The sequence below is a fragment of the Trachemys scripta genome, chromosome 14 (assembly GCF_013100865.1).
Source record: "Trachemys scripta elegans isolate TJP31775 chromosome 14, CAS_Tse_1.0, whole genome shotgun sequence".
NCBI lineage: Eukaryota > Metazoa > Chordata > Testudines > Emydidae > Trachemys > Trachemys scripta.
Genome location: NC_048311.1, coordinates 27,192,515 through 27,207,449, shown reverse-complemented (window position 1 = coordinate 27,207,449; position 14,935 = coordinate 27,192,515). Strand labels below are relative to the sequence as shown.

The 14,935-nt window shown below is 38.8% G+C and overlaps 1 protein-coding gene across 9 annotated transcripts in view; it reads left to right on the top strand.

Annotated features, from left to right (window-relative positions):
- BPTF (bromodomain PHD finger transcription factor) overlaps positions 1–14,935 on the top strand; it is a 94,849-nt gene that overhangs the window by 23,382 nt on the left and 56,532 nt on the right. For all 9 annotated transcript variants that reach the window (XM_034790573.1, XM_034790574.1, XM_034790566.1 and 6 more), the window contains exon 3: positions 13,332–13,555. In XM_034790573.1, coding sequence (XP_034646464.1) covers positions 13,332–13,555 — 224 coding nt within the window. The remainder of the gene's footprint in view (positions 1–13,331; positions 13,556–14,935) is intronic.

The following is a 14,935-nucleotide window of genomic DNA, read 5'->3' as shown; positions in this document are numbered from 1 at the left end:
CGCAAGTAGAATGGGGGCGTTGGGGGACGAGAGCTAAGGAAGCGTTGTTCTAAGTCAGCCATAAAGATGATGGCATACTGTGGGGCCATGCGGGTACCCATAGCAGTGCTGCTGACTTGAAGGAATATATTGTCCCCAAATGTGAAATAGTTGTGGGTGAGGACAAAGTCTCATAGCCTGACAAATCAGGCTATGAGACATGCTTTTTCTCAACTCTTTGGAAGTGGGCATTTTCCATTAGCAATAGATTATTCCTCTGAATTCCCACTGCTGCATTTAAAGTTTTGGGGAGCAGCTTTCGTCCTAGGAAAAATATTAAATCCATTCACTGTTTACAAAAAATCCCAAACCCTAATAGTTTGGGTTTGATAGTGGCTATTAAATAGCCCATGTCCTTCTCCAAATCTGACATCACAATTTCTATGGCAGCATGAAATCATAAATCACAGGATCTTAATTTTACTACAGGCTCAGAGAGAGAAACTGGGAGAGTTTCAGCAAAATAGTGATTTTAACTTGTCTTTCCTCTTTCTGTAGTTCTGCAAAATACATACCCCATGATCAGAGATCCTGCTTTGTTGAGATTATCAGAATACTGCATACCAGGACATGTGAGCCCCTAAGATTAGCTCCAGATTAGGGACTTGGTCTAGGACAAAAAGGGGAATTTTGTCCATAATAGTTAAGTTTTGTATTTCAATTAAGCAAGGTTGAATACTGGAAGAATGGACATGCCTTTTTGTTGTTGTTAACCTGACTTGGGAGCTTGCCCATCTGTTTTCTCTGCACTTCCCAGACATCATCTTTCTCTTGGAGGAAGGGTTTAAGGTGGAGGAATCTGGCAAATGTTAAATTTGTGTCCAAAGTAACTTTTCCAGTTAATGTGCGTTTAATCTTTCATTCAATGTATGCTGTATTAGCATAACTTTAAAACTGAGCCAATTTTGAATACTTCAGTAGACTTCTATACATTCTTAAATCTGATACAACAAGCTTTCTTTTTAACCCCCCTTTTTATTAGTATAATCTAGTTTTTAGGTGTACATTTCCACAAGCACACACATCTACCTATTGTTTAAGGTTCGTAGATTTTATATACTATTGTAGAGACCATTATTGAAATAGGTGCGTTTCAAACACCTATTTATGTTTAGAGATGGGGGTTCTCTACTTTTGGTAAAACTGGTCAGTATGTCCCACTCTCCTGGTGTACTAGATCTTCCGATTCTTAAGTAATCTATAGTATGATTTTCCAGAATGTTAAAAACTGGTTAAACTGTGCTGATGGTTAAGGACAATCATGTTCAGCGCAAAGCATAAGGAAGATTGTATTACTAGAGGAAATAGTGATAGTGTAACAACACTCTCTCCTAGAGGGTAGGAAAAAGGGATGCTGCTTGGCAGTTAGAAAGCACTAGAGAAGAGCAGTAGCTCAGAACTGGAGAAGACTAGGGTATGCCTTCACTGCAATCAGGAGGTATGATTGCAGCCTCTGTAAGCATACCTGATCTGGCTTTAATCTAGTTAGATCGGGGTCGGCAACCTTTCAGAAGTGCTGTGCCGAGTCTTCATTTATTCACTCTAATTTAAGGTTTTGCGTGCCATTAAATGTAAATTAATACATTTAAACGTTTTTAGAAGGTCACTTTCTATAAGTTTATAATATATAACAAAACTATTGTTGTATGTAAAGTAAATAAGGTTTTTAAAATGTTTAAAAAGCTTCATTTAAAATTAAATTAAAATGCAGAGCACCCCAGACCGATGGCCAGGACCCAGGCAGTGTGAGTGCCACTGAAAATCAGCTCGCGTGCCATAGGTTGCCTACCCCTGAGCTAGATCGATGCTAGCTTGAGTAACAACAGTGTAGCCATGGTGGCAGGTGCTATCCTCCTGAGTATAACCCTGCCCAGGCCCCTAGGCACTTACTGGAGCAGCTAACCTGGTCTGCAGCAGCTACACTGCTATTGTTCCTCAAGCTAGCTTTGATCTAGCTGGGTAAAAGCTATTTTGGGTACTCCTACCCATTCTGCAATCGTAGTTCCTGATGTCAGTGTAGACATACTTTGTCAGAAGCTGCTGAGAGGTAAACAAGCAACTCTAAAAACTTTAAAATGGGGATCATTGGAGAACTTTAAGGAGAACTGGCACTTCCTTTTCAGCTGGGAGAACTAGTTAGTCAGACAATCTTTGCAGGAGAATAAAGAAGAAAATGGGGTTCATGAAGGGTAATTGTTCCTAGATTGTATTTACTCAGAGGAAAAAGGCTATCTAAAAATATATATTTTTCCATTTGGAAAAAAATCAAAATAATTCAAACATCTCTTTTTGCAATAAACTTGAACTGGAGATACATATGCCTGACTTTTTCAGTGCACTTCCTTTTTCCCTCAGCAAATGGACGCTAGAAAATAAAGTGCTAAAAATGTGAACTTCCACTTCAGTCGTAAGAGGATAGTCAAACATTTAAGAGTAAAATAAGTACTTGCCTCAGTGCTCAAAATATAGAGGTGAACTAGTGATGTAAACACTTTTTACACTTAAATGGTCGAAGACCGAGTTCATCTCTGCATTGTTCCAGTGTGTTTATGTTGAAGTACTTCAGTGGTCCAGAGTCATCTTGTTACCACCTTATTGTTACAAGGCTGGAATCAAATGGGAGCTACTCAGTGTGTTTTCAGTGAGCAGCATCCCCTTGTCATTTTCTCCTTAAACCCATTATTGGTCCTAATCCAGAGCCCATGGAAGTCACTGATAATTCCTGTGGTTTTAGTGGGCTTTAGAGCAGACCCTATATGCCACTAGTCTTCTGGGGGAACAGTTGGTTGGAAGCTGAACTTGTAAATCTTTTTCCAAATATGTTTCATGTGTGACTTTTTAGAACCACAGCTTTAAAAATTATACCTAAATGCACCTGTACAGTACCCAGAATGTAGTGAACTGATTGGTGTGTGAACAATTATACTTAAGTATTTGGAATCTTAAATAAATGTGAACACTTTAAAAGAATGAAATTGAGGCTCTTTATTATCTAAACTGCTTAATTGGAAATCTTTTAATTCTTTAAAGGTACATTATATTTTATGCCTAAGACACCTGACAAAGATTTTTTGAAAAAGGGGGAAACCCTAAATTTCAGTTAAAGATTTTCCTTGGATTTAAAAATTCCCTTGTAATATTGCCACTACTGACAATACCAGTTGTGTGTATGAGAACCAGAGCATGAAACTGATTAGGTTAAAGATTTTTGTAATACATGCTAACATAAATTCAGAAATTGTTAATTATCTCTTCTCTCTTACCCAAGATCCCAAAATGGTGGTGGGAGAAACTCAATTCAGACACTCAGGAGAAAAGGTTATTTACAATCAGAATGGTTACAGTATATCAGATTTAAATAATTTAGAAATCTTGTTATGCTAGCATTACACTATTAAACTGAAAATTAACATTTTTATTTTTGCCATTTTTGGCACCATCTAGGCTTCCGGATACTTATCTGTGATTTACTTCAGTGTTAATATGGCGTCCCTACTCTTGCAGGTACAACTTGAAATTATAGTTTGCCATGGAATGAAATGGAAATCTTAATAGCAAGAGAAAATGTACCAGTATGATTTGTCACAAATTTTAGTTTTTACGGTACTTGTTTTTCATATTTAATTGTTGATGGTTGTTAATTGCAGTGTCAAATTTTACGGCTACAGTTTTATTGTTTTAGTGCGTTTTTTGGTACTGAATATGCATTATGCTGAATAGTAACTAAACAAAAAGAACAACTAAGGAAAGAGGAAAAAATTACTCCTGATGGCATTCTGCACCAAAAAATTAAAAATTCTTCACATAATATTTTAAAGTCTGCAAATTGTTGTTATTATTATACTACATAATCATGCCAGTTTCAATTATTTTGGTAATTTATTTCAAAATACAGGCTTGTCTTCACTACAGGGATAAGTTGACCTAAGTTACACTAGTCCAGCTGTGTGAATAACTTATCCTGGTGTCTTCACGGCACTGAGTCATTGGGAGACGCTCTCTGGTCGACTTCCCGTACTCTTTTCAGAGAGCTGGGGTACCAAGTTCAACCGGAAAGCGCTCTGCCATCTATTTAGTGGGTCTTCACTAGAGTGCGGCAGCATCAATCTCCCTGGTGGTGGAGACAAGCCCTTCTTATCAGCAAGCATGTCTATAATAATACAGACACACGCAAAAATTCCCCCAGGAATAGAGAGTTAAAGAAACAATGACAGTCCCATTCCTGTTTCTCTGCCGAGCCCAGCCGGGGGGCCAGACACCCATAACCCTCCCCCCAAGAGCCTAGATATACAGAGGGAGAAACAGCCTGATGCTTGGTACCAGGCTTGCATGGAGTTTCCTGCACACTGCTCTTTCCTTCCCTCATGGCTTGCTGGGAACAGCAGCTGCCAGGAACCTCTAGCTCCCTCTCCCTCCCCCAGCAGTGTCTTCTATGTGTGAGCTGGGTTCTGCTGGGTCCAGTGGCCCCTTGTGGCAGCTAGCAGCATTGCAGCCCATTTCTGTGGGGGGAAGAAATTCTGTGTGCACGTTAATTTCTGCAAAAGTCTGCATTGTGCAGTGGTGCAGAATTCCCCCAGGAGTATACAGCTGTCAGGGATGGTCTAGATAATACTTAGTCCTGCCATGAGTGCAGGGGACTGGACTAGATGACCTCCTGAGGTCCCTTCCAGTCCTATGATTCTGTGATTCTATACATTAGTGTGCCACAATAGCGAGTGAGAGGGACCAAGTTTCATACACACTCTCATGCACGACTGCCCATTCTCCCTCACCCCCCCACCCCCGTGGTGATTTACATTTCTATCAGCTGCTCTGGGCGCCCAAACAGACTTGCCTGCGCTGCCAGGGAGGAGCACATGACTGCTTTTGCAGCTTCCCTTTGCTTCCCCATCAGAAGTCGTTTTTCTGCGGGGAAGTAAAGTAAATCTGCAGGGGACATGAATTCTGTGCAGAATTCCCCAGGAGTAAAAACTGCATTTAAAACAGTTAAATCAGTACATAAGATAAAATTTGAAAAAAGCTTTGCTCTAAAATAAGGACCGAGAGGGCGAGAAGAGGATGGTAGATAATTAAACCAACATTTATTAGTAATGTCAAATTTAGATCCTTGTTCTGTAGTAATTTGATTCTTACAAAACAGGTCTCAGATTCTTAATTTGGCATTTTGATGTAATATTTTTCAAAGTTTACCTTGACAAACTTCTATCTCCACTCAATATATTTTCTTAAAACTTAGAACCAAAGGTGGTAGGTAGTGGCTCCACCTGTTTTATCAGCCGTAGTGGCTCCAACTCAAACTTGTACCTCCCCTTATTAAGTCATTCAGGTTACACTGAAGGTCTTCAAATTTTCCATTGGAGGTATTGCTTAACCAGAATCTCTGGAAGTGAGGAGACAGTGGCAGAAACATCAACTGTAATAGTTTGGATCAACAAAGAGCCATAAGTCAAGCTGCCAGGCTATTTAGCAGCCTTTGATCCTTCTGTCAAAACTCAACATACTTACTAATATTAAACATTAAATTCCACACTTTAAAGGTAAGATAGGGAATGTCTACACAGTGGCTAAGCACCCGTAGCTGGCTCATGTCAGCTGACTTGGGCTGTGGGACTGTAAAATTGCGGCATAGATGTTCAGGCTGGAGCTCGAGCTCTGGTATCCCACAAGGCAGAAGGGCCCCAGAGTCTTGGTTGCAATCTGACCCAAACAGCTACACCGCATTTTTACAGCCCCACAACTCGAGCTCTGCAAGCGCAAGTCAGCTGACTCAGGCCAGCTGCAGGTGTTTAATTACTGTGTAGACATACTAAAATGTAAAATTTGTCTTGAGATTTCCCCCTCTTAAACCTGATATTCGCTGGTCTAGTAGCATGCTTGTGGTACTGCATCCATATTTAAACCCAAACTCCATTTCAGGGCAGACAAAAATTCCTCTGGGATGTTTGTGTCCTCTTTCTAGGCAGAAGTTCGGCCTCTTCTTTTTCCTCCAACCTGCCAACGAATCAGGCAGAGAGAGAGAGGGCTTTAGGGCACTATTTCAAGGACACCAGGGGAATTCCTTTTACTCAGTACTTCCTGTTTCAGTTGTCAGCAGTGCTGAGGTTTCCATAGATTGGAGGCCTCTGCTCCTTTTCAGCTTTGTGTATGTGTGGTCTCCCCCACTCAACAGCGGTATTAGGAAGGGCTGGAAGCCTGTTTACTGAAGCAGGACCAGGTTTTACAGATATTCACATCCAGTTTTTCCTATGATTTCACTATGTCAAGCTGAACATGACCTCAAAACCAAAAGGCCAGGTTGGACGGGGGGAAGAAAGTGCCCAAGGTATGGGAGTTTCCACTGACCCTTACTCTATCATTCTCCTTTTGCCCCAAATGTACCAGAAGCAGCAAGAGTCCTGGGTTCCATTCTCTCTCTCTCTGGTATTATCCTCCACTGTCTCTCCTGATTCATTCTCTAGGAGCAGTGCTGACTCACCCAGCCCAGAAATATCAGCTGTTTCTGTTGAAACAGCTTCTTTGAGTGGCAAGGATCTCCCTCCCACACTGTCAACACAAACTCCAGACCTCATCTTTCTCATTCGGTAAGGCTCCCAGCAGGCCCAGATCATGCGCATCAGCAAACCTGAGTCCTTGTTTTCTTTGGATCTCTTCATGTTTCATGCTTTTTTCCATGTCTCTATTTGACATCATCCCAAGAAGGGAAAATCCTTTGGCAGGGTGGATTTGATTTAAATCACTAGTCAGGAAGATTCAATTTAATCATGGATTTCTACATAAAAGTGCATTCTTGTTGGTTGTTATAACCTTAATACATATTCTTCACAACTCCGATAGGGATGTAGGTTTCATTTTTAGAAGGTACACACTATAAATTTTTCAAATGATTTATTTTAAAAACTTTTCAGATTAGTTTTATAGCTATATCAGAGAATGAATGATTGTTTGGTTATTTCATTTACCAAAGGTAATTGAAGCAGATATTTATTAAGTCATTGGTAGGTGAACTATCTCCAATTCAACAGGTTAATCATTAATATTTGGAGGAGTTTCTTGCCATGCTGTACTAGGAGACATGTCACCAGACATCTAAATTGTTTTATTTAACTAAAACAACGTTACGTATTCTGGATTTTTTTTCTTCAACAGCAAACATATAATTTAACAAAACAAGCATATAAAATTTTGAATGTAGTTAAACATTCAAGATTTTTAAAATCGGGTTTGTTTTTGTTAAAATTGTTTTAACTAAAATAGTTAAATGAAATATTTTTTTAAAAAACAAAACATAAATTAAATCGACTGTCAGCCAGGTCAACATGAGAAACTTAAAATATTGGCTTCTGCAGCTAACTCAGTTGTCTTCAACTTGCATTTTCGTGTTTGTTCATAATCTAGAAAAGAAAAACAAACTTTCCTGCTTTTTCAGGTCCCAAATGATTTCTCAATTTGGAATGAATTAGTCCAAAGGAAGAAAATATTCTTTCTACACTGGCAGAAGAAGCTACTGCTATTAAGAGTCTCTGAATCCAAGTGCTTAAGTGTCTTCCACCAGTTCACTCTTGTGACTTTCTTTAAAACCTCATCAGCAAACATATACTTCTTGAATGGTTCACCTTTAGCTCTGAAGTTTATTATAGTTGGCATAATGGAGGGATGATTGCTGGATGTCCATGTCATAGCCAACTCCTCTTCTTCAGCAGTTAAGGTTTGACCCTGTTACCGAGTATTGAGAATATTTGCAAGAAAATGAGCTGGAGATAGTGCTTGTCCCATTCGTTTTTTTAATGCTTGTAGTTTAACTCTGTCATTGCATATTTCTCTTTTTAAGATCTCACTCAGTTCCTTCCAAATTTTCAACAGCAGTAAAACAGCTCTTTCCCTGCATTTTGTTCAAGACTTCAGAAATAGGCTTCAGGATACTCAGCATGTGTTCAACATTTCTCTTAAGCCCAATGTTGAGAACTTTGGCTATTTTTTCACGATTTTGTTCACCAACTGTCATCAGATTAGGCCAGATCTTGATATAGTGCTCAAAACAGTCCACTGCTGAGTTCCATTGTATGTCTTGTGGGAGAGTTAACTTGGTTCCTCCCACTTTTTTCAGAGCAGCTGCTGCAAAATGGTTGTTAACAGAAGTATTTTGCAATTTCAACAATTTTGCAGTTAGCCTTTATTTCTGGAACACTGAAGTCTTTGGCTAGGAGGTGCATGAAATGAGCACTGCAACTGTATGTTATTAGCTCGGGAGTCTCTCTTAAATTTCTTCTCATCTTGGATACATTTGCAGCATGATCTGACCAAGCTGCGTACTAGACCTTTGAATTTTTTTTTTCAGTTTTTTATAGCTTTTACTGCTACGTCTTGTCAGTATTCTGCTGTGTGCATTTCCTGATGTATCAGTTGTTTCTGTAAGGAAGACATTCCCTTCTTGTGTTGTCACACAGGCACATACAACAGGATCGTTGTGGACATTGTTCCACCCATCAAGACTCAGGTTAACAATTTCACCCTCTAGACCTTTTGCACACTGCTCAATTTCTCTTCATACACTTTATCCAACAATTTGCCTGCAACATCTGCTTTGTTGGGTGGACTGTATCCTGGTCTTACTGACTGAACCATGTTAATGAAGTGTGTGCCCTCAATCATAGGGAAAGGAGAGTTTTTGTTGCATAAACAAACCGGGAAATTTTTTCATCAATTACCTCTTTTTGTAATCTGTTGGTTCTTATCACAAACTTATCTATGGTTGTTTCTGGATGATGGAGATTTTTTTTTTTCTTTTTGCTACAGGTGATATACTGTGGCTATATAACATACATGATGTGACTGAAACACTATCTTTGGCAGATAACTCTGAAACTAGAGAAAATGATGGTGATCTTGAAGGTGGATAGTCTTCAGAATCCTGTATGTTGAGGATGGATTCTCCTAAACAAAATTAGTCAATGCAGTTATTTATTTATTATTACCACACTGCTCATTTAGTATTACTCATTGCATTCACTGACACTCAGTACTACTTTAAAGGTGAAATTGTAAAAGGAAAATCTGCCTATTTCAGCAGTTTATTTTTTTATCACAACTGCATCTAAAATGATAGTATCATAGAGTAACCACTATATTTATTGCTAAAACATGAGAATTCAAGAATAGTCCAGAAGGAAGACAGGCAGTCCTTAAGAAAGAAGTATGAAATAAAGAAGTTTACCAGCCTGAAGATCCTGCATTGTTCAGACATATTCCTTTCATTGTCTTCAACACAGCTTTCTCCTGAGAAGGAACGCTTCTCATGATGTTATTTCATTCAGGCAACCAGGCATTTCTTTGTTGCACTATTTGCATTTTGCATGCGTGCCTGTCTTACCCACAGGTAGAGGAACTTTATTAAAATATTCCCAAACTGGGTCTCTTTTATGGCCTGCTATCATTATGGGTTTTCCCTTCTAGTGAGAGAATGGTATGCTAGATCTCAAATCAATGAAGGCTACACTCAGACCTCAAGACTTCTGGAATATGCTGCTCAAATAGTTTCAATTTTGTTTCTACAGCCTGTCCCTCCCTTCTCACATTTATCTCCAGACTTCTTCTCCTTGTCCAAATCTGTTCCGCCCCCAACAATCTTCTACTCATTGAACTTTCTGAAACTTTGCACTTTTAGAGAGAGGCAGGGGATTGACTCTGTGTACACAAATTTGCAGAAGGACAATACGGTTGAGGTCTGTTATTTCTCACCTCTATATATTTATTTATTTATTTAAAACATTTTTGCTGTTAACAAGCATGTTATCTCTGGAGACACAAATCCACAGTTTGAGAACTGCAAACCAAGCATCTCTGATGGTATCTTCTAGACTGAGCGCCATTGGGTAGATAGATTAACCTAAATAATCTATACAGAAACCTGTGGAACCCCATAATATTGGGTCCCTAATCCATTAACTATTGGAACTCATTTACAAACTTTTCTTAAACATTATGTGACTATATCGTCTCATACTATAGAATTAGAATTTATAATCCCTATTCCATGATGATAGTTTTAATTAAGATACATTACAGCTCAAAAATATCTTGATAGGTTTTTTCCTTAAAAAGCATTTTATCAAAAAATTGATTTAAATAAAAATAATCTGATTTTTATTTATGTATTTATTTTAAATCATTGGTTTTTATCCACCGTTCTCTGGGAAGAGCAGTTTCTAATCTAGAAAGGAACAGCCATTAGCTGAGTGTTCCTAAACCTCTGACTGACAGAAGCTGGGACTGGACGATGGAATGGATCACTCAATAAATTGCTCTGTTTTGTTCATTCCCTTTGAAGGATCTGGCACTGGCCACTGTCAGAAGACAGGATACTGGTCTCTGTGGACCATTGGTCTGCCCCAGTGTGGCTGTCCTTATGTTCTTTGTAGCTTTTTTTTTTTTTCAAGGGAAATACCATGCCCAGTGAAACCCTGTGAAGAAATTAGATGGCACTCTCAAAAAATATTTTGTTTTCGGTAGTCTATTTCCTGTACGTGATCAGAGCAGTCATGAAATGATTAGTGCTTTGACTACATCCAAAAAGTTTATCTCAAGGTCTCTCCTGTAAAATAGCATCCCTTTGTGATGTAGCATGCATCTAGGTGGCTCAGGATTCTGTTGGTGTCATAGACCGTAACATGGCAATTTATAGATGGTAGGGTAAGCTCTAAGCTGGAATGGGGAGAGAAATCTACTAGATGCAAATCTACATTGTTGTATGATGGGGTGACCTGAGGGAGCCCTGCGACACCGGAGTAAGAAGAAATGAGAACAGATGGAGGGGAGGATAGGGTGGGTGGCTTAGGCTGGGTAAGTGTATGGACAGAGCAACAGATATGACTTTAGTTATGGCATTTTGGATTGATTAATAGGAAGCTAGGTGGGGAAAAAAGGTCAGAGGAGGAAACCTGCTTGATGGCCACAGCCGAAGTCTGGGTAAGTCGCTTAGCTTCTTTCTGCCTCCATTTCCAGTCTGTAAAATGGGGATAACAGTACTTCCCTACCTGACAGGGATGTTGAGGATAAAACACTAAAGACTGAGAGGCACTCAGATACTTTGATAATGGGATTCTTCTAAGTAGCTAAAATAGACAGGTGAGGTGGGATTCTGTATTGGTTAGTCAGTAATCTTGTGTGACTTATAAATTGGGTTCAAAATGAAAAACAAACATGGTTGCTGCTGAGTAATTAAGTAATTTCATAAAAGTATAATGCTTATCAACAATTATATGTGCTCAACAATGTTAGTAAGCAACAAAATGACTGTCCTACAACAGCTCTGCCAGCCCTTCCCACGCCCATCATTGCAGTGGTGTGTCTGCCAGGGATGTGTAAAAGAGTAACAAATAAATACAACACTGTAAGCATGTATTCTTTTTCTTTTCCTCTTGCTTTCTTACCACTTTTTTCTCTTATCTGTTCTTTTCATTTACAGTCTGTTCTTCCTTTCTCTGAATAAGCTATATTATCATTTGTGTGCTGTTTTCTCTTCCTTCTCTTCTCAAGTTTCCACCTCCTCCTGCTTTTCCTCTCCATGCCCCAGTAGTTCCACAGCCTCTTCACTGATAGGATTTGAAGCACTTATCAGACTAGCATAAATTTTTCTTGGTTTAGATGAAATATGGCTTAACCATTAACTGTGTTAAGTTTGAAAAACATATAGGTGGCTAAGTGTTAGAGTACACCACAGAGATAAATAAGAACGAAGGGTTGACAATATAAAAACTATTTTTGAACTGTCCCTTTATCTGTAATCTGTGTGAACAACCTGAAAATTTTCTTAAATAACCATTTTTCTTGGAAACCTTTTAAAACCACTAAACAACTAAATAATAAACAACTAAAACATGCTAAACTATGAAGATCAGCTGGAGATTAGAAAGACTAGAGCAGTAGTCCCCACACTATGGGGCGTGCCCCTCTAGGAGGGTGGGGGATGCGGTGGGGCCCGGGCCAGCCCCCACAGGGGGCAGGGAGGGAGCATCACACAGTCCCGCTCTGCTTTGGCACCAGCCCTGGCCTCAGCTCCCGGCCTTGCTCCTAGGTCCCAATGGTGGCTTTGGGGAGGGGAGGGGGCGCAGACAGCGGTAATGGGGACCCAAGGTAAAAAGTTTGGGGACTCCTGGACTAAAGGAATAAATTAGGTTAACTAGAGTCTTAGTTGCCTTCCAAAAGCAAAGAAAGATTCCCCTAAGTCCTTTTTAATGGAAAGAGTGGTATTCCTTTGCAATATGCCAGATTCTGTCAGCCAATCAAAAACATATTTTGAAGTAACGTCTAGAAAAGGTATTGATTTAGTGTAAAGTAATATTGCCATTACTTCCAAGCTCCTGATATTTTGGCAATTTTGAGGATGATTGTCTTCATAACAACACTTCGGTGAATTTGAATTTTTCTGCACTGTCTGTGTGTAACTGACTGTTTAGCTTGCTTTATAATCCTAATTTAAAGTATTCTAATATGTAAATAAACTTCATGAAATCACTAAGGATGCTTGTGTTCCTGAATACATAAGGCCAAATCATCCACTTTTATGGGGGTGGGGGGAGAAACACTAGAGAGTGCCAGTAGTCAGGGAAACTCAGCAAGTTCCCCTGATGTATTAGACTGGTTTGTTTGGAAGAATTAGGTATAGAGGAGGAGCAGAGCATTGTGCTCCCAAAACCTCCAAATTACAGGGATCTGAATAGAGACTCTCTGCAGTGAGAGCAAGGGCCAGCCAGTGCCTTCCTCACCACTCTGGTGCGTGCGCACACAAGTAAATACTATCTGAATAGTAATATAAAACATTTCATGGTTATTGTGCGATTCCCCATCTTTAAATTTTCTGACTGAAATTTTAAATATATCAAAGTCATAATACTGCATTGTTTTTAGGAATGCTTGGGGAGCATAGGCATTTAGTAGTAATGTAATAATTGGAAAGTAACCGTAGTAAATCCTATTGGAAGATGGACAAACCAAATTTGAGGCAATGATTTAAAAGCTTTTCTTTTAACCTCCCAGGGATGTGATCATGAATATTGGCTTTTTTGAGGGAGCAGGGAGGAAGTGGTGTGAAAAGAACATTTGGAGGTGGAAAGAGAGAGAGGGAGATTCTTTAGAAGCTTGGGAGGCCAAAGGTTAATCTCGAGTCCTACCGTATTCAGACCTTATTGCTTAATATTTTCTTGGAAAAAAGGGGGAAGGTAAGCTCATCTTATCTAATTTTCCTCATTTATATGAAATAAATGAATAAAACAATTGTTCTCAAACTGTTATTGCAGAGAGGAAGATTCAGACAATGAGAAGGATAAGAAACTCTGGTACTATAGCACAAAGGTCCAGCTGGCACAGTTAATTGAATGCCTCGACAAAGATTACTGGGAAGCTGATCTTTGCAAAACTCTTGAAGAAATGTGCCAAGAAATTCATCGGCATATGGATATCACGGAAGACCTTACTAACAAAGCACGGGGCAACAACAAATCTTTCCTTGCTGCAGCAAATGGTAGGAATATCTGTCTATCATGGGAATGAATTTTAAACACTTTCATATTATGATTTTACTTCAAAGTCTTTAAACATTGCAATAATGTCTGCCCCCAAGTTTCACATACACAAATGTATTTTTTTTTAAATGTATTGTTAATAACTTTCTAACATCAACCTGGCTGGCAGTAGCAACGTTAAGAACTTTTGAAGTTGCTTCCATACTTCTTGTTTCCAACAGTTCTAGTCCTGCTGAACTGCTTGATATATCTTCTAGACATATTCTTCTAGCACTGACAAACATATTTATGTCCTGAATTTCCATTGACTTAGTGTTCTATTCCATGTAAGAGAGAGAGTGTGCTGGGGAAAGGGAGAGAGATGGAGTGTTCATTAGTAAAATGGTTAAGTATCCTGTTAATTGAATTTATGTGGTGGTATGACCATTCCAGAGGAGTCCAAATCTATACCTTTTTTTGATTTCATAGGGATTACTAAGGGCAGGGGTTCAAATCAGAGTTGTCCTTCCTGTTAACTCTGTCTGGAGGTAATATTCTTTGAAGGGGAAGAATAAAATTTTGAATTACCTGAGAAATATGACCTATATAACTTTTTAATTTTAGGTCTGTTAAGTTTTGTTTAGAGACCTAGATTTCTGCATCTGCAGGTCCACATATTTAATACTCCAGTGGCTTTCTGATTATCAGGAAGTACAGGAGAAATTTCCTATCTAGTACTTGTAAACGTTGACACTACAATTATGAATTATGAGATCTACTCAACTTTGTTTTAATTTAACATTTTTACTAAAATTTCATTTCTCCGCAGAATTCTTGTTAAAAATTAGTCAAAGCCATGTGTTTTAATAGAATATTGTAGACTGCTGTCAAAGTACAGTCCCTTCCAAATGAGTGTCAAAGATATAAATTCCCTAATGTTAAATTTTAGAATTTCTAATTATCCAGCAATCTGGTGTAAAGTAAATGTTAAATGCTACTAACTGGGGGAAGTACATAATGCTCCTCAAACACAATTCTATAATGTTACTGCTATCAGTAAATGAAAGAATTACATGTTTTGTATGAGTTATGTATATTGTGGCAATAATTCTTGGTTCTGATGTGAAAGATTTAAAGGAACTCATGGATGTATGTGACTTGGCATTTGGTATAATCTGTTCTCTCTAGATAGTTTTGACAAAATACAAAATCTAGGGAAATCCTAGACAGAGAAAACAGGCAAGATAAAGTAACAGCCCCCAAGAAACAAAAGTATCAACTACATAGAAACTGTATCTGAATCCTTGTTTACATGCATGCCCTACACAAGCTAACGATTTGTGTAATCTGTGTGGTTTCCTCCAGGAACGAATGCTTTCACTTACGCACTCAATATTTCT